This window comes from Arvicanthis niloticus, chromosome 12 (assembly GCF_011762505.2).
Source record: "Arvicanthis niloticus isolate mArvNil1 chromosome 12, mArvNil1.pat.X, whole genome shotgun sequence".
Lineage (NCBI taxonomy): Eukaryota > Metazoa > Chordata > Mammalia > Rodentia > Muridae > Arvicanthis > Arvicanthis niloticus.
Genome location: NC_047669.1, coordinates 23807511 through 23827512, shown reverse-complemented (window position 1 = coordinate 23827512; position 20002 = coordinate 23807511). Strand labels below are relative to the sequence as shown.

The 20002-nt window shown below is 36.5% G+C and overlaps 1 protein-coding gene across 8 annotated transcripts in view; it reads left to right on the top strand.

Moving 5' to 3' along the window:
• Window positions 1-20002, top strand: part of Stxbp5l (syntaxin binding protein 5L) — a 286076-nt gene that overhangs the window by 138693 nt on the left and 127381 nt on the right. For all 8 annotated transcript variants that reach the window (XM_034515170.2, XM_076942909.1, XM_034515168.2 and 5 more), the window contains exon 12: window positions 2579-2651. In XM_034515170.2, the coding sequence (XP_034371061.1) occupies window positions 2579-2651 (73 nt within the window). The remainder of the gene's footprint in view (window positions 1-2578; window positions 2652-20002) is intronic.

Genomic DNA, 20002 nt, shown 5'->3' with positions numbered 1-20002 from the left:
ATTAATAAGTCTATTTTTCAGAAAACTGATAAAGACAATTGAACTTTTCATTTGTCATGTCTAAGGAGAAGCAGTTTTATGATACTCATGATACTATGAATATATTAACTACTCAAATGTATTTTAATTATTCAAACACTGGATATACCAAAGCACCAGAAAAGAAAGCCTACAATATATAGCATTACATAATTCAGTTTTTCACAGCCTTTCCAGACTCATCCATGCTATTTACCTTATTAGTTACTTTCTTCAGCTATGCGTATACTTAAATATACATTATCTTGTTTTTCCTACAAACTACAGAAGACTATGTACTGTCTTGTTAATATATTTTAATTGTTAGGTAATAGGGATTTAATCTTCTTACAGCTGTATAGTAATAAATGTCATTCTCAGGCTAAACCAAGTTATTAATAATTTTAATGTTACTGATACTTTTATGACATCTGATGATTTAACTAATTCTTATAAAACTCAAATGCTTTAACATTGTTAACTGGATTATTACCTACAGTAATAACCATAATCAGAGTTTGCCAGTTCACATCTATATTTAGTTGGGTAGTCATCTCTAAGCCTCTCAGATGATGCAGTTCTCTTCAGAATAATAATTATGATAGAACTTTGCACCCTTTTGTGGAACAAGGGTTAAAAGATGAGACATACCAACCTAAAAAGGTAATATAGTTGCTATCTATTAGCTGTAAATATTTTCATGTGTGCTTTTCAGTAACAGTGTAAGGTAGTTATAATTGTGCCATTTCAGTGGAAAGAAACTTCAAGTCAAGGAGTGTAACACCTATAACAAAACTTTTAGTAAATAATAGGTGAAGAATGGAATTCAACATAGATTCTTAAACAATTCTTTAGTAGCTGTCACAATATACAAAGGACTTCTGTGAAAGTAAGACTTCTGCTTCAAGTTTTATTTTTGCAGGAACAACAATAACTTTTGACAGATGTAACCATTTAAAATTTTAATTTATTATTGACTTTAATTCATACATGATAGTGCCTCAGCTATTTTATCTTCTAATGCTTGATATAAACCTAGCTTATGACTTTCTTAAGGAGAGCTAGAAAAAAGAAAATAAGGAGTCATATGGAGCCTTAGTGTTCTAAAACCCAAATTGTATTCAAGCAATGCTGAGAAACTTAAAACAGCTCTAGAGATAGAATGGGAAAGTCTCAGTATGAGAACAGTTTGGGCATCGACTATAGCAGATGACATATTGTCATATAATTACTTGAACACCAGAGAACCCTTGTTCTCATTTAATTGGGTTTGCTTTTATGTTTTTTTCTCATGTGAATGTGGTCTGTAAATGTAAACTTGAGTAGGCAGAGTAGCTTCTCCAGTCTGTCAGTTACTCTGAAGGCTGTCTACCCCAATATTTAAATTCCTCACTCAAGACTTGAGTGCTCTGTACAAAATACCTGCTGGGTGATTATTGAGTTTCAAATAAGTTCTTTTCAAACTAGACAGTCAGAACTGCTGGTATAATGAAAATGAGCTGGAAGTTAGAGTTTAAAGTCCTACCCTGAAATTACAGGGAACTACTGGTTGATAATCCTATGCCTTTTTGGATGTGCTTTTTCAACGCTATGAAAAAAAAAATAACACTTGTAGCTACAAAGATTCAGAGATCATGTATATAAAGTTTTCATGAACACAGTTTCTTTAATCAGAGAACATCTTTTTCACTGTGGGTTTCCCCCATGAGTCCTTTATTGTAAATGAGAAACAATGCTTTCTTTGACTCTTAACTAAATCACTGCTTCCTGTCTAAAAACAAATTATATTTTACACTATTACCATCATTTTCTCATAGCTCCTTATTTCTTCACTTGTTCACACCTTGTATACTTACCTAGAGCAAAAGCTCTATAAAAAAGATTTATTGTCAGTCTTTTTTTTTCTGTATATAGCCTTTGGATTTTGAGACAGTTTCTGGGATATAATGTAAGAAGAATAGGAGAGAAAGGAATGATGGAAAGCAGGTTGGATTTTAGAAACTTGACAATCTTAGATTACCCCACTCTGTTTGCTTTTTATAGGCTTGTACTCCTGCACACAAGAAGTAATCTATAAGAGTATGCTAAGCCATATTGTCTTAAAGAACACATCTAACCATAAGTAGTTTATTATCATAGTGAGGCAATTGTGTAGCATATCCCAGAGAAGCAGAGTTAGTGCAATCTTGGTTTGTCTCCTAGTAGGCACGAGTAAGATCTAAAATACTAAGGTTATGAATATAATAGTCATCATAAGGTTGGGGGGATACCCTTACTCTCTTCTAAAGGCCCAGGATGACTATCACTTCATGATTTTAAAAATATACTTTTCTATGCCCTAGACATAGGTCATTTTTTCTAGTTATGTTAGAGATTTTAACATTATATTTATCAAATACAACATTTTTTTTTAAATTAATGTACTCTTTGTCACTCTGGCTCATAATTTTTTTCATCATTTAAATAAGATCTCTATATGAGATAAAGGAAATGCAGTGTTGGTGGTTTAAATAAAATATGTGTTTATGGAAACTTTTCGATGTTTTTCTTTGTGTTGTAGAATTTCAAGAACCCTATGCTGTTGCTGTACTTCTAGAGAAAGATCTCATCGTAGTTGATCTGACACAAACCAAGTAAGTTGTTCATAATTGCACCAGATACTTTTAAATTCTTTTCAGCACAATAAAAATGCAGGAGCCCATTTTAGATAATTGGCAGCAGTCTTCTCTAGATAGTGAGTTTTCCTTACATGAAAATTGTCTTGCTAAAGTTATAGAAATGCAATTTGGTTAACTGATGAAAAGCAAACCAGGAGAGTTTGGATAACTAAAAAATTGCCAGTCATTCTAAAAGCAGCATGGATGTTTGGATACAGCATGTGTACACATTTTTTTTGCCTTTGCCTTAAGCCAAAGCAGTTGTTAGAAAAGCATGTGCAGTGTAACAGTTGACCATCTGTTAGTCTAATTGACTTAGGGAAAAAGAAAATTACACACACTGAAACTATTCTGGGACTATCACACCAGACAGTTCTGAAGCCTTGGACTTTTAGGGACAGAAATTGGAATCTACCTTTTACTCCTATTTTGAAACAAAGGGAAATATATAATAAAAAGTGGAAGAAAATTGTTTAATTCCTGAGACACACGTGCATCAATTTCAAATCCACTTTTACAGTCAATATAAAGGAGTAGAATGCACCGCGGTAACAGCAGCACCTTTTGTCTTCAGGTCATGTGTATCCTCTTTATAACTTGCTTCGCTCTCCATATGACACCGTTCTCTCCACTCATGAGCCCTTTCTAGTTTCATCACATGTGCATATACTTACTCAACTTGGACTCGATAAGAGAAGATACATAGTATTTCTCCAAATTTGACTAGTATGATTACCAGGTTGTTTCATTTTCTTGCAAATGTCATGATTTCATTTTTATTTAAGACAAAAATCCAATTTGTATAGATAATGTATTTAATTTATTCATCTGTGTTACCCATTGAATTTTAAAACTACCCATTGGGGGGCTGGAGAGATGTCTCAGCGATTAAGAGCACTGACTGCTCTTCCAGAGGTCCTGAGTTCAATTCCCAGCAACCATATGGTGGCTCACAACCATCTGTAGTGGGATCTGATGTACTCTTCTGGTGTGTCTAAAGACAGCTACAGTGCACTCATATAAATAAAAATAAATTACAAAAAAGAATTACCCATTGAAACCTGGTAGAATCATCAAAGGACACACAAAGTCAATGGCTCTCCTTTCCCCTAAATCTATCAGTAGCAAATAGTCCAATGGTGAGAAACAGCTACTTGAGACCCTCCTTTAGACATACTAGACTGTTAACAGTTCTATTCTATGCATACTTAGTGAAGTTAGCCTTGGTTGCTTTGAGTGTGTGGTAGAAATAGCTGAGTCTTACCACAAGATATCAGTTGTAGCCTTCATCTATCATATCATATCTGTATCATACCATATCACATATCAGCTTTTACATGCTTTCAATTCTATTTTCAGTGTTCCATGAAATAAAGACAAGTTGGTATAAATGTCTTATTTAAGGCTTAGCACTCAGTCATCATGTGTTCTTAGTACCCTGTGCAGCTAGCTTACATCTCTGTTTTAATGTACAGTTCACTGGAGAAATTAAGACTGAGAGTAGTGTACCATTATGGGTATAAACAAATATTTTAAAAAGTAGTTTGATCTATGTCAATTGCTAAGCATCAATATCCTGTTCCCTCCTTGAAACTATGACCTCCATAGCAATGATTATGTGATCAGATTTACAGAAATAGACATGGGTTCTTTCTGTGGAGTGAGTCTCAAATCCAATCAGAAGTTGTGTACCTGCAGAATGGATGCTTCAAGTCACTTCCAACTTGATTATTCCCAACTCCTGTGACCATTCCCCACCCTACTACCCTATGTGGCTCCTTTCTAGATTACTGGCATCTACCAGTACTCTAAACAGAGCATAAAAAAAATTAGGGATTTGAATTAGGCTCTAAATATAATGAAGAATGTGTGGTGTGCATATGATGGATAGTGTGGTATTCTTTTATCTGTTCCTGGCTAACCTTACTCAGGATAAAAATTTTAAAGCCACAGATTTACCGGCAAATTTTCTAACATTATTTTTGTTTCCAGCTGAGTTAAATCCCAGTGTACCACATTTACATTATCTAGTCATTATTGTGGACATCCTTCTCTTCTCTTCCAGCCATTACAAAATTTCATGTATTACATTGGGGTCTTTGAGTTTTTGTTTTGTTTTAACAGGGAAAGAGTCTAGTTTCATCCGTATATATGCAGACATCCAGTTTTTACAACATCATTTGTTGAAAATGCTGTCTTTCCTCCAATATGCATTTTTGTTGAAAATCGGATGTCTATAGTTGCATGGACTTTGTGTGTGTGTGTGTGTGTGTGTGTGTGTGTGTGTGTGTGTGTGTGTGTGTGTGTGTGTATAATTTACTTTACATCAAGCTCACTAACTTTCTTGCCTGTCATCTGCTTCTACAATCTTTCCCAGTCCCCTTCTCCTCTGACAAGGTAGAGGTATGCCCTGGATATCTCCCTACTCTGGCACATCACGTCTCTGGAGGAATAGGCATATCCTCTCCTACTGAGGCCAGACAAGGCAGCCCAGCTAGAAGAACAAATTCCACAGACAGACAACAGCTTTTGGGTTAACCCCTGCTCAAGTTGTTCAGGACCCACATGAAGGCCAAGCTTCACATGTGCAGCATATGTGTAGGAAGCCCTAGGTCCAGCCTGTGAGTCTTTTTTTGGTTGGTAGTTCAGTCTCCAAGAACCCCAAGAGTCTAGATTAGTTGACTCTGTTGGTCTTCATGTGGAGTTTCTATTCCATTTGTGGCCTGCAATAATATCCCCAGCTCTTCCATAGGAGTCCCCAAGCTCCATTCACTGTTTGGCTATGGATCTCTGCATCCCTCTGATTGAGCTGCTGGGTGGAGCATCTCAGAGGACAGCCATGCTAGACTCATGCTGTAAGCATAGCAGAGCATCGTTAATAGTGTCAGGGATTGGTGCTTGCCCATGGGATGAATCTTGGGCTATTGGTTGGCCATTCCCTCAGTCTCTGATCTATTTCCCATCACTGCTTTTCTTGTAGACAGGATAAATTAATGATTTGCTCAGTCTCTATTCTTTTGTCCATCCAGGGTATTTTATGTTTCCATATGAATTTTAAGATTTTTTTTATTTCTACAAATAATGGCATGGGGATTTTGATAGGTATTGAATGAATCTGTAGATTACTTTTGGTAGGATTACTATTTTCACAACATGGTAACAACTGATGAGTATGGGAAAGCTTTCCATATTTTAATGTCTTTCTAAGTTCTCAGGTTCTAAGGTTACTACTATACAAGTTCTTCACCTTTCTTTCTTCCTTCTTTCTTTCATTCCTTTGTTCCTTCCTTCCTTCCTTTCAAGATTTATTTTTTTATGTATATGAGTGCACTGTCACCATCTTTAGGCACAGCAGAAGAGGGCATCAGATCCATTATAGATCGTTGTGAACAACCATGTGGTTGCTGGGATTTGAACTCAGGACCTCTGGAAAAATAGTCAGTGCTCTTAACCATTGAGCCATCTCTTCAGCCCCACTTTACCTTCTTCTGAGAGATTTTATTCTGAGATTTTATTATGCTTATTTTGAGAGATTTTTAAGGCTATTGTGAATGGAATTATTTCTGTGATTTCTTCCTCAGTGTGTTTCACATTGGTAAAAAGACTATTGGTGTTTGTATCCTGATACTTTTTGGAAAAGTAAAAATTAGTTCTAGGAGTTTTCTGGTGAACTATTTAGGGTCTCTTATGTGTAGCATCATATTATCTAAAAACAAGAATACTTTTAATTTTCATCCTGTTTGTATCTCTGCTCTTGCCATTATGTTCTAGCCAAGACTTTGAGCACTTTATTGAACAGTAGTGGACACAGTGGACAACCGAGTCTTCTTGATTTTAATGATACTATATTTTCTCCATTTAAGATGATGTTAGCTATATATTTGTCACATGTAGTTTTTTTAACATATAAAAATATATTCCTGCCAATTTTATTCTCTATGGAACTTCTCTTGTGTAGGCAATTTGAATTTAGTTAAAGGCTTCTTCTGAATCTACTGCTGACTGTAGAGTTTGAGTTTTAAGTTAATTTCTATGTTTACTGATTTGCACATGTTGAATCATCTCCTTTATCTCTTGGACAAAGTCAACTTGATGATGGTGTATGATCTTTTTCATGTGTATCTGTCCTCAGTTTGCCAGTAGTTTTTAGAACTTTGGAATCTACATTCTTTTTCATATGGCTTTGGTATAAGGATAGTGCTGGCTTCAGAAAAGTAGTTTAGAAGTCTTCCTTACATTTATACTATGTGGAACAATGAGTAGCATTGGTTGTTGTAGTTTGACTTTAATGATCTGATAAAATTATATTGGGACTCTGTCTGGACTGGGGACTTTTTTAGTCAGGAGATTTTTTTCATTACTATTTCAATCTCCTTTCTTGCTGTAAGTAGGTTTAAATTATTGATCTCATCTTGGTATAGCTCTCATAGTCTGAGAGTTCCTTCATATTCTGTTCATGAGTTTTTAAAGAGTTATCATTTTGCTTGACTGAATAACCCAATTCTTCTACCTTATCTCTAAGCTTTGATAAGAATTATGTCTTCTATGTGATCCATTATGTTGCTGAAGCTTTTCACTGACTTTATTAGATGTTCTGAAAACATTTACAGATTAATTTCATTTTTTTTGCTTTCTTCAGTATTTATTTATTAAATACTTAATTAGGAAATCTAGCTAGGAGGGAGGAGAGGGATCTAGTATCTCTTTATTAGATTCAATGTTAATATCCTGAATAATCATTATTTCTTTTTTCATTAGTTTGTGTTTTCTTGGTCTTCAATAAGAAGTTTATTTCTGCCCTCTTTAAATTCATTTCTATGTGTATTGATGTCATCTTATAATTCCTTAGAAAATTTGAACACATTTAAAATTGTTCTTCAGTTCTGTGTCTTCAGTTTTGTGTAAGTTGTTCTTATTACAAACAATTACTACAGGATTGCTGGTCTTTGGAGGAAACATACTTGTTTTCATCTAGATTGTGACCTTGAAGTAAAACCTAGATGTCTGAAATTAGATTATTGTTATGTGTTTTGGTGATATGAGGTTTTAGCCCACTAGGCTGGAATCTTCAGTTGGAGTAATAGGGTGAGCAGATTGGGATACTTCTAAAGGGGGCAGAGCTAAGGGGACAGGACTGGTACTGAGCAACATAGTAGCTGGAGGTCCAAAATGTAGTAATAGGCTAGAAGGGAGGAGAGGGATTAGCCAGTGGCAGCATCAGGGCAGAGTCCAAGGAAATTCTTGAACAGAAGAGGGTTGGGCCTAGAGAAGAGAAATGACAGAAGGCATGATCAATGTGAAGTCTCAGGGAAGGCAGGTGAGGAGTTGGGAAGGCTAGGGAGTAGGAGTGAAAGTGGCCTATTTAACGGCTAGGTCTGCTCAAGGTTCCAGAAAAGACAGGTGTGAGTTTGGTGGTCAAGAGAGCAGGATTGAAAGAACCTTCCTAGTGGCTAAAGAGGACCTTGGAGAGTTGGATAGCTTAACGGTGAGGAAGGTGAGTTTACCTAGATGCATGAATGGCAGTGGAGACTTGAGGAAAGAAGCTGGTAGCTGAGAAGCCTCAGGGGAAGAGAGAGTAACCTATATAGCAGTGGGATCAGACAAGCAGGAAGGTGAGCTGGTAGTCTACAGAGGAAAAGGGAGAAGGGCCAACCTAGAAGCATAATCAAGGCATGTTCTTGAAGAGGCAGGTAGAATTAGGTAACAAGTAAGCAAAGGGCCTAGTTGCTAGCACACTAGGCTATAGGTCTCTGATGGAATGTGATTGGTTGGCCTAGGGAGCAAGACAGACCATTAGTTTTTTTTTAAAAAAGTAATTGTGAATGTAATTGTTTCCTCCAGTTCTTTCTCTGTATTTTTGTTCTTAGTATAGTCTTGCCTCTTAATTTTGTGCCTTACAATTTACTCAGAGTATCTGTCATACCTAACAGTTTTCTAGTGGAATATTTATTATTTTTTATGTCTAGAATTATAACATTTGCAAGTAAGGGATACCTGGCTTTTTCTGTTTGCGTTCATACTTCTTTCTCTTGTGTTAATGTTCTACATGAGACATCAAGTACTGTATTGAATAAGTGTGGAAAGGGGAGACATACTTGTCTCATTTTTGATGTCAGTGGAAATGTTTTTTATTTTTCACCCAAGTTGGATGATGTTTACTATATATTTGTAATATACAGTGCTTATGTTAAGATTGGTTCCTTCTATTCCTAATCTCCTCAGGGCTTTTATCACAGAGGACTGGGTTTTTCTATACCTATAGCAATACTCATTTGATTTTTATCATTGAGTATATTTATTGATGTATACATTATTGAGCTGTGTATATATTGAAGCATTGCTTCACCTGTAGAATGATTATAATTTGATCAAAATGAATGATCTTTTTGATGTGTATTTTAATTCAGTTTATAGATATTTTCATTGAAAAATTTTGTACTTATGTTTATTAAGGAGAATGATCCATATTTGTGCCTTTATCTGGTTTTTATATCAGTGGTTTCATACAAAGATTTTTAGTAAAGGCTTAGCATGTTTTGTGTATAGAATCCTATAATCTCAAAGAAGGGTACTTTTTTTGTCATGTCCATATCTAGTATCCAGATAACAAAGTCTTCGTACAGTGAATTTGGTAATGTTCCTTTTCTTTTAATTTTATGGAACTGTTTGAGAAGTATTGCTGGTAGCAATTCCTGGAGGATTTGGAAGAATTTGGTAGTAAATGTGTCTGTTCCTATGCTTCTTATTGTTTATATCTTACTGATTTAGTTTTGGTAGGTTGTGTATATTTCTAGGAATTTATTACATTTCTTCTAAATTTTTACTTCTAAATCTGCTATTAAAGTATTCCCTAATCTCGGAATCGAGGTCTATTGTAACCAAATCTTTACCATCTATTAGTTTGCATCTTCTTTCTCTCTCTCTCTCTCTTTCTTTTGTTCTTTCTTTTCTCTTCTTCCTTTCTTTTAAATTTATTTTTTAGTTGGTTTGGCTAACACTTTGTCAATTCTTTTTTATCTTTCAAAATGGCAATGTTTTGTTTGATTGATTCTATATATTGTTATTTTAGTTTCCATTTTATTCATTTCTGGTCATTATTATTTCTTGCCAATAACTTTGAGTTTAGCTTGTTCTCATACTTCTAAGTCCTTGAAGTGTATCACTAGAGTATTTACTTAATATCATTCTGATTTGTTAATGTGAACACTTATAACCATACAATTTTCTCTTGGAACTACTTTCACATTGATCCAGAGATTCCGATGTGTGGTGCTATCATTTTCATTAGATAATAGGAACTTAGTAATTTTCTTTCTAACTTCTTCAAATGATTTCCTTGGTCACTGAAGAGTGCATTCTTTAACCTCTAAATATTTCTATAGCTGATTTTGTTTCACTTAGTTTTTGGTTTTCAGTTTTATTCTACTATCTTTTGATAAAATACATGGAATTGATTATTTGTATTGGATAATTTATATTTTGAAAGCTTGATTTTTTGTGGCCTATGATATATTTTGATTTAATATATAGTTTGATGTTTCTTTGTTAATTTTTAGTTGAGATAATCTATATAAAGATGAGAGTAGGGTGTTGAATTCTCTTCCATCAGAACCTATCTGACTTTTACTTTCTTTTAGGGTTTATTAAATGTGAACCTCAACATTTGTGCATATACATTTATAATTTTTGTTTGACTTAATGAACTGTTCACTTTGTTAATGTTTAGTGACCTTCTTTATCTCTTTGAATATTGATGAGGGAATATTTATCAGCTAATAGAATAGGTACAGCAGATGGCTTAAAGCTTTTTACTTAATAGATTGAGTTCTACTGTTTAACTTTAGGTCTGTGGTTGTCTTTGCCAATGGGGTGTGTTTTTTGGAGACAATAGATAACTGAAGAAATGTTGATTTCTAATCCAGTCAGCTACTTTCTTTTTCAATTACTGTTATTATTTGAAGCCATTTATACTTGAAGTTTTGTTGAGAGAAATAAAATCTTACGGTTTGTGCTTATCTTTAAATGTTCTCATTTTGTTTTGTATTTTTATTTTTTTTATTTTTATTTATTTATTTTTGTGTGTGTGTGTGGTGTGTGTTTAAAATACTTGTTTTTTATAGTAAAATATGGAAAATAAGTAATGTAAGTAGCTAATGTACTCACGTTTAAGATTAATGTAACTACAAACCTCTGCTTGGAGATATTAGGAGAATAAAAATGTCATGGGATATTCAGGAGAGTCTAGCAGCTTAGTAATAGAAGATAGTGCGCTGAGGATCATTTTAAAATCAGGTCCATTCACATTTCTTTTTTTTTATTTTTTTTATTTTTTATTTTTTACTTTTTTGTACATTTTCGTTGTATTTTCTTTTTTTTTCTTTTTTTTATTAGATCTTTCATTTACACTTCAGATACCATCCCGTTTCCCCATTCCCCCCCCTTAGAAAACCCCTATCCCATGCCCCCTTTTCCTTTTTGCATTTATACATTTTTTTAAGAAATGTTAATCATAGGCTTTATAAGTTTGGTATTGTTCAATCAGAGGTGTAACCCACTACTCAACCTAGATATATCAACTATCTTTGACTGGTGGAGATACATGAACATCTGCTTCCCTGTCTCCCCCCTCTATCTCTCTTTCATCACCTAGCTTCTCCTCTCCTTCTTCTTCTCCTCTTCTTACTCCTTTTCTTCCTCTCAGTACTCCTCCCACCTTAGCTCCTCCTACACATCACCCTTCCTGTTAAAAGGAAACTTTTCTCTCAAAATACAATTAGAGCATAATTATGCCTATTTGTACCAGTGAGGTACAAGATAGTCCTAATACCCAGTCCATCCTTTTGTTGACTAACCAGCACCTCTGTCATCTATCCTAACTAAAACACTTAGTTCTGAACCTGGCTTTTTCCTTGGCTTTAGGATGAATGTCAGCTGATGACCATACACTCAGATCTTTTCTCTCAAAGTAAATAGCTATAAGTTTTCAACCCCATCAGAAATCCAGAATGACTGAGTTGACTATAATTGTGGGAAGCACAAAGCATAGCTTCTAAAACTTAGCCAATTTATAGAGACCTCTGAACACCTGGACACTCGCTCTACTTCAAAACGTTGGAGCATCTGTTCTTCTGCCTTCTGGCCCAGGATCATCTGACAGACCTTAGTGCTGCAGAATTATTAAGGGCTGATTACTCTGTCTAGGCAGATATAATCAGTCGACTATTCTGCAAGTGTGTCCTTTTCTGGACAGTAATTTGTCTGTAGAAGGAAAGTGGCAATTCTTGCCTAGTGGCTGTCTCACCACAACTGGAGTAACTCCAAGGATGCTCAATTTCTTCTTAGAATTTAACATAGGAAGCTGTCCGGAGCAGACAGGTCTCTAATGGAAATGAACATTAATACTGAAATGTTTGTCATGTCAATTCTAAGGATTTCTGATGTTTTGAAAACCAGCTATCCATGTAAGGTAATCTGGACTGTTGCCTGTTAACTCCACTCAGCTATTTCTAAATAAAACATAGAGAACACCCTTATAATAAACTCCAAGTCATGAATTTGCTATAGTCCCTTAACTCACAGGCTGACCATCTCAAATCAGTTAAAAAAGTTAAAGAAGGACTGGGTCTAAGCTTTGTATTCCTAAGTGTGTTATACTGGTACAATGCCTATGAGAGTAACAATATTCATCTCACTCTTATATCACTAAGAAGCTCATGCCAATGAAAACCTTAAAATTTGTAAACAAAGTAAATTGGTGCCATTTAAGAATTTATATCTTCATCTTGATATTAATTATACAGATTTCTACTAATAGGTTATGGCTATGCAATAAACCCTAGCTAATCCTCTCTATTCCGACAAAACCACTACTTTTCCCTAGGGAGACAGCCCAACATTTACCACCTTAGTCCCCATGCCCAGGGAATAGGGGCGCTGACTCATCATTAGCTTCTTCAAGCTGATTATGGGCGTTGAGATATTAGAAGAGGAGTGGGGGGGAGAGCAAGTTGACAATCCTCTGATGCTGTGTCTTCGCTGCCTCCAGATGGAACTCACAGACCTCAGAGGTTTGAGCAGGTCTGCCCAGCTTGCTTGTTGAGTAGATACACCAAGGCTGATCATTCTGCAATATACAATTCTCAAAACAAATTTTAGTATCAAGATAGTTTTTTTTTTAAAGAGGGCTGACATTTTATTAAGAATGTTGGTTCTAACCGCTTTTCTATTTTTCCCCTCTTTTATTGGATATAATATTTACATTTCAAATTTTATCCCCTTACCATATTTCCCCCACCACCCAGGAACCCCTTATCCCACCCCCCCTCCTCCTGCCTCTATGAAGGTGTTTACCCACCTACCCCCAGCCTCCCTCCCCACCTTCAGATTCCCCACCCTCAGATTCCCCCCCCCCCAGTGCTCAGCCTTCAGGGTACCAATGATCTTGTCTCCCACCTATGCCCAACAGGGCCATCCTCCCCTACATATACAGCTGGAGTCATGTGTCTCTCCCTATGTGCACCTGGGCTGGTGGTTTAGACCCTGGGGAGCTCTGGCTGGTTGGTATTCTTGCTCTCCTCACAGGGCCACCAGTCCGTATGGTTCTCGGTTCCTTCAATTTACTCTCTAACTCCTCCATTGGGAACTTTGATCAGATTAATGGATAGCTGTGGGTATCTGTCTCTGGGTATGTCCGACTCTGAGAGACCTCTAAGGAGACAGCCTTATCAGGCTGCTGTCAGCTTTCCCATCCTGACATCCCTATCAGCGTCTATTTTTGGTGACTGCCTATGGAATGAATACCCAGACACAAGGGTCTCCCTACAACCCCCCCTTCAGATTCTGACCCACACTTTGTCTCCATATTTGCTCCCTTGGTTATTTAGTTACTCCTTCTAAGAAAGACCTAGGCATCCTCACTTGTTCTTTCTTCTTCAGGAGCTTCGTGTCCTCTGGTAGTTGAATCTTTGTTGTTTCAAACTTTTGGGCTAATCTCCGCTTATCAGTGAGTAAATACCATGTGTGTTCTTTTGTGATTGGGTTACCTCACTCAGGATGATATTTTCTAGATCCATCCATTTACCTAAGAATTTCTCGAATTCATTATTTTTAATAGCTGAGTAATATTCCATTGTGTAAATGTACCACATTTTTTGTATCCATTCCTCTGTTGAAGGGCATCTGGGTTCTTTCCAGCTTCTGGCTATTATAAATAGGGCTGCTATGAACATAGTGGAGCATATGTCTTTGTTATTTGTTGAGTCATTTTCTGGGTATATACCCAGAAGTGGTATAGCTGGGTCCTCAGGTAGTGCTATGTCCAATTTTCTGAGGAACCGCCAGACTGACTTCCAAAGTGGTTGTACCAGCTTGCAACCCCACCAACAATGCAGGAGTGTTCCTCTTTCTTCACATCCTCGCCAGCATCTACTATCACCTGAGTTTTTGATCTTAGCCATTCTGACTGGTGTGAGGTGGTATCTCAGTGTTGTTTTGATTTGCATTTCCCTGATGACTAAGGATGTTGAGCATTTCTTAAGGTGCTTCTCGGCCATTCGAGTTTCCTCAGTTGAGAATTCTTTGTTTAGCTCTGTACCCCATTTTTTAATGGGGTTATTTTGTTGTTTGGCGTCTAATTTCTTGAGTTCTTTGTAAATATTAGATATTAGCCCCCTATCAGATGTAGGATTGGTAATGATCTTTTCCCAATCTGTTGGTTGCCGTTTTGTCTTGTTGACAGTGTCCTTTGCCTTACAGAAGCTTTGCAATTTGATGAGGTCCCATTTGTCGATTCTTGATCTTAGAGCATAAGCCATTGGTGTTCTGTTCAGGAACTTTTCCCCTGTGCCTAGGTATTCGAGGGTCTTCCCCAACTTCTCTTCTAATATTTTCAGTGTACCTGGCTTTATGTGAAGGTCCTTTATCCACTTGGAGTTGAGCTTTGTACAAGGAGATAAGAATGGATTAATTTGCATTCTTCTACATGTTGACCTCCAGTTGAGCCAGCACCACTTGTTGAAAATGCTGTCCTTTTTCCACTGGATGAATTTAGCTCCCTTGTCAAATATCAAGTGACCATAGGTATGCGGGTTCATTTCTGGGTCTTCAATTCTGTTCCATTGATCGTCCTTTCTGTCTCTGTACCAATACCAAGCAGTTTTTATCACTACTGCTCTGTAGTACAGTTTGAGGTCTGGAATGGTGATTCCCCCAGAGGTTCTTTTATTGTTGAGAATAGTTCTCGATATCCTAGGTTTTTTGTTATTCCAAATGAATTTGTAAATTGCTCTTTCTATCTCTATGAAGAATTGATTTGGAATTTTGATGGGCATTGCATTGAATCTGTAGATTGCTTTTGGCAGGATAGCCATTTTTACTAAATTAATCTTGCCAATCCAGGAGCATGGGAGATCTTTCCATCTTCTGAGATGTTCTTCAATTTCTTTCTTGAGAGACTTGAAGTTCTTGTCATACAGATCTTTCACTTGCTTTGTTAGATTCACTCCAAGATAATTTATTTTATTCGTGGCTATTGTGAAGGGTGTCATTTCCCTGATTTCTTTCTCTGCCTGTTTATCCTTTGAGTAGAGGAAGGCTACTGATTTGTTTGAGTTGATTTTATATCCAGCCACATTGCTAAAGTTGTTTATCAGGTTTAGGAGTTCTCTGGTGGAAGTTTTAGGTTCACTTAAGTATACTATCATATCATCTGCAAATAGTGAAATTTTGACTTCTTCCTTTCCTATCTGTATCCCTTTGACTTCCTTTTGTTGTCTAATTGCTCTAGCTAAGACTTCCAGTACTATATTGAATAGGTAAGGTGAGAGTGGGCAGCCTTGCCTAGTCCCTGATCTTAGTGGGATTGCTTCAAGTTTCTCTCCATTTAGTTTGATGTTGGCTACTGGCTTGCTGTATATTGCTTTTACTATGTTTAGATATGGGCCTTGTATTCCTGATCTTTCCAAGACTTTTAACATGAAGGGATGTTGAATTTTGTCAAATGCTTTCTCAGCGTCTAGTGAGATGATCATGTGGTTTTTCTCTTTGAGTTTATTTATGTAGTGGATTACATTGATGGATTTCCGAATATTGAACCATCCCTGCATTCCTGGGATAAAGCCTACTTGATCTTGATGGATAATTGTTTTGATGTGTTGTTGGATTCGGTTTGCGAGAATTTTATTGAGTATTTTTGCATCAATATTCATAAGAGAGATTGGTCTGTAGTTCTCTTTCTTTGTTGGGTCTTTCTGTGGTTTAGGTATGAGTGTAATGGTAGCTTCATAGAATGAATTGGGTAGTGTTCCTTCTGTTTCTATTCGATGGAATAACTTGAAGAGGATTGGTATTAGGTCTTCCTTGAAGGTCTGAAAGAATTCTGCACTGAAACCATCTGGCCCCGGACATTTTTTGGTGGGAAGATTTTTAATGACTGTGTCTATTTCTTTAGGCGTTATGGGACTGTTTAGGTGGTTTATCTGCTCCTCGTTTAACTTTGGTACCTGGTATCTATCTAGAAAATTGTCCATTTCCTCCAGATTTTCCAATTTTGTTGAGTATAGGCCTTTGTAGTAGGATCTGATAATTTTTTTAATTTCCTCTGTTTCTGTTGTTATGTCTCCCTTTTCAGTTCTGATTTTATTAATTTGAATGCTGTCTCTGCGCCCTTTGGTTAGTCTGGCTAAGGGTTTGTCTATCTTGTTGATTTTCTCAAAGAACCAGCTCCTGGTTTTGTTGATATTTTGTATAGTTCTTTTTGTTTCGACTTGGTTGATTTCAGCCCTGAGTTTGACTATTTCCTGCCGTCTACTCCTCTTGGGTATACTAGCTTCTTTTTGTTCTAATGCTTTCAGGTTTGCTGTCAAGTTGTTGATGTATGCTCTTTCCACTTTCTTTTTGTGAGCACTTAGAGCTATGATTTTTCCTCTTAGTACTGCTTTCAATGAGTCCCACATGTTTTGATATGATGTGTCCTCATTTTCATTTAAATCTAAAAAGTCTGTAATTTCTTTCTTAATTTCTTCCTTGACCAAGTTATCATTGAGTAGAGTATTGTTCAGTTGCCAAGTGTATGTCGGTTTTCTGATGTTTTTGTCCATGTCAAAGACAAGTCTTAATCCATGGTGGTCTGATAAGGTGCTGGGGATTATTTCAATCTTTTTGTATCTGTTGAGGCCTGTTTTGTGACCAATTATATGGTCTATTTTCGAGAAGGTACCATGAGGTGCTGAGAAGAAGGTGTATTCTTTTGTTTTAGGATGAAATGTTCTATAGATGTCAGTTAAGTCCAATTGGTTCATAACTTCTGTTAGTTTCATTGTGTCTCGATTTAGTTTCTGTTTCCATGATCTGTCCATAGCTGAGAGTGGGGTGTTGAAATCTCCCACTATTATTGTGTAGGGTGCAATGTATGCTTTAAGTTTTAGTAAAGTGTCTTTTATATATGTGGGTGCCCTTACATTTGGGGCATAGATGTTGAGAATTGCAAGTTCCTCTTGGTACATTTTTCCTTTCATGAATATGAAGTGTCCTTCTTTATCTTTTTTGATTACTTCTGGTTGAAAACTGATTTTATTTGATATTAGAATCGCTACTCCAGCTTGTTTCTTGGGATCATTTGCTTGGTAGATTGTTTTCCAACCTTTTACTCTGAGGTAGTGTCTGTCCTTTCCACAGAGGTGCGTTTCCTGAATGCAGCAAAATGTTGGGTCCTGTTTACGTATCCAGTCTGATAGTCTATGTCTTTTTACTGGAGAATTGAGTCCATTGATATTAAGAGATATTAAGGAAAAATGAGTGTTGTTTCCTGTTATTTTTGTTATTGGCAGTGGAGATATGTTTGTGTAGCTACCTTCTTTTACGGTTTTTGGAAGATTACTTTCCTGCTTTTTCCAGGTTGTAGTTTCCCTCCTTGTGATGGAGTTTTCCACCAATTATCCTTTGAAGTGCTGGGTTTGTGTTGAGATACTGTGTAAATTTGGATTTGTCATGGAATATTTTGGTTTCTCCATCAATAATGATTGACAGTTTTGCCTCAGGCCTCAGACCGGAGGGGGGGCGAGCAGCAGAAGGAGCGTGCTAGCGCTGGCTATGGGTTCTATGGATCCCCCAGAATGTGTCTGGGGGGCTCCTGGGTGCACTTACCCGCAGGCCTCAGACTGCAGGAGGGGCGAGTGGCGGAAGGGGCGTGCTAGTGCTGGCTATGGGTTCTATGGATCCCTTGTTTTGTATTTTTAAAAGGTAGTTTTGCTGTATATAGCCATCCTGTTTATAGTAATTTATTTTAGGGCTTGAAATATATCATTGTATACTTTCCTAAATTTTAGGATTGCTGATGAGATATCTGATGGTATTCTGATGTGTTTGCCTCCATAGGTGAGTTGGTAGTTTTTACTTTAAGCCTTTTACATTGTTTCTATGCTTTGTATTATTGACTTCTTAACTACTATATTCCTTGCAGATGCTTTTCACTGGTCATGTCTACTTTAAGTTCTCAATTTCTCTTGTATTTGGATATAATTTCTTTCTCTACCTTTGGGGCATTTTCTCCTTTAAATTTATTGAATTTATTATTCACATCTTTAGCTTTTATCTCATCTCTTTTTGCCTAGTTAATTCTTAGTTTTGGTCTCTTGAATGTATCTCAGAGATCTTGAAGTATAGCCATGATCATTTTTTTTTAGATGTGCCTAAGTAGACATATATAAATATCTTGGTCAAAGAACTATAGGCAATGAAGGACTTCTGAGAGGGGCAGTTAGTCTTCCCCAGAGACAAGCCGTTTAATTGGTTACCCAATTCCAAGTGGTCAACCCTGAAATTTTATATATATATATATATATATATATATATATATATATATATATATCACTAGATGAACTCAGCAGGTTGTTTTCCTGTATCTATGCATATATATATATGTATATACACATATATATGTATACACACACACACACACATATATATATATATGCGCAAGGGAAAGGGACAAGGGAGGTATTGGAGGGAGAAATGAGAAAGGAGAAGTGGTATAATTATACTTTAACTTTAAATCTTTCAGAAAAGTAAATGTGTTGTTGTGAGACTGTTCTCTATCACCAGGAACAATTTTTCTTTCTTTTTAGTAATTTAGTCTTTGAATTTTTTGCATAATACAATCTGTTTATACTTATTCTTCACTCTGCCTTACTATCCTTTTATTCCCACCAATCTCTCTTTACTTCCTTCCACCATGTCTAGACCCTACTTCCATGTGTTTTTGTTTTGCTTTGTGGTCACTGAGTTTAACCAGGGCTATTCAGATGCACTAGGCTGTGGATCTACCTGATGGAATTTAAGTAACTCATCAATGGCTTAATCACTGAAGTCAGATATTTCTTCTTCATCATCAATCCTTGACTGTCATTAGCTCTCCTAGGTAGAGTGGTGCCCTATAAGTGCCTTCACTTTTATCATTGAATGTTTACTAGCATCAACTCCAGATGCTGTGAGTTTGTGAGTGCCACAGCTGTGTTATGCTTATAAGGCAATGTTTCGCACACCTTCTTCTTCATCTGTTCCTTTATTTCCACTCACTTTCTGCCATGTTCTCTGAGCCTTGGAAGGGGTTTAATGCTGAGCACTCGACTTATTAGTACCAAATTAGTGTTAGCATCTTGCCCAGCCAAGAGTGTCTGAATTAATCACTATTTAGTGCAAAGCAAAGCTTCTGTAATTAAGCCTGAGGACAAGCATAGTCTGTTGGTATAAAAAAATATTTGAAAGGCACTTTGACAACATGTCCATTTACTAAAACAATGATAATAGGTTCATCCACCAAGCTCATAACTTGTAAACTATGGACCTTTGACCAGGTACACATTACTGATCATGAACTCTGTTCTGCTGAATGGGTTTCAGATCTAATTGCCTATCATTTGCTTAATCCCATACCAGTAGTACCATTATTTTATAAGTAAAATAATGCCTGGTAAGTTGGCATTGTGGCCTATAAGGATGCTGTTAACTTTGTCCTCCAGCTGCTGGCATGACAATTTACAGAACTACAAAAGCTAGCCAGCAAGGAGAAAGCTGCCAGCACATTGTAGCACCATTTCTCTGTATTGTGTAACTAAAGACTGTGAATCTTCCACAATATAATCTTACTATTCAGTTCCAGTGGGTAGCCAATGGAAATACCCATAACCTGTATAATTTGGGGAACCTCTAGGGACTTAACTATTATTGGCCAATAACTCTGAGGTAGGAGGCTCACACCTGGAACTGGGATTTTCATTTTATAACCTATGCCTTTTGGAATCAGCATCATTTATCCAAGGATGGCAGTACCT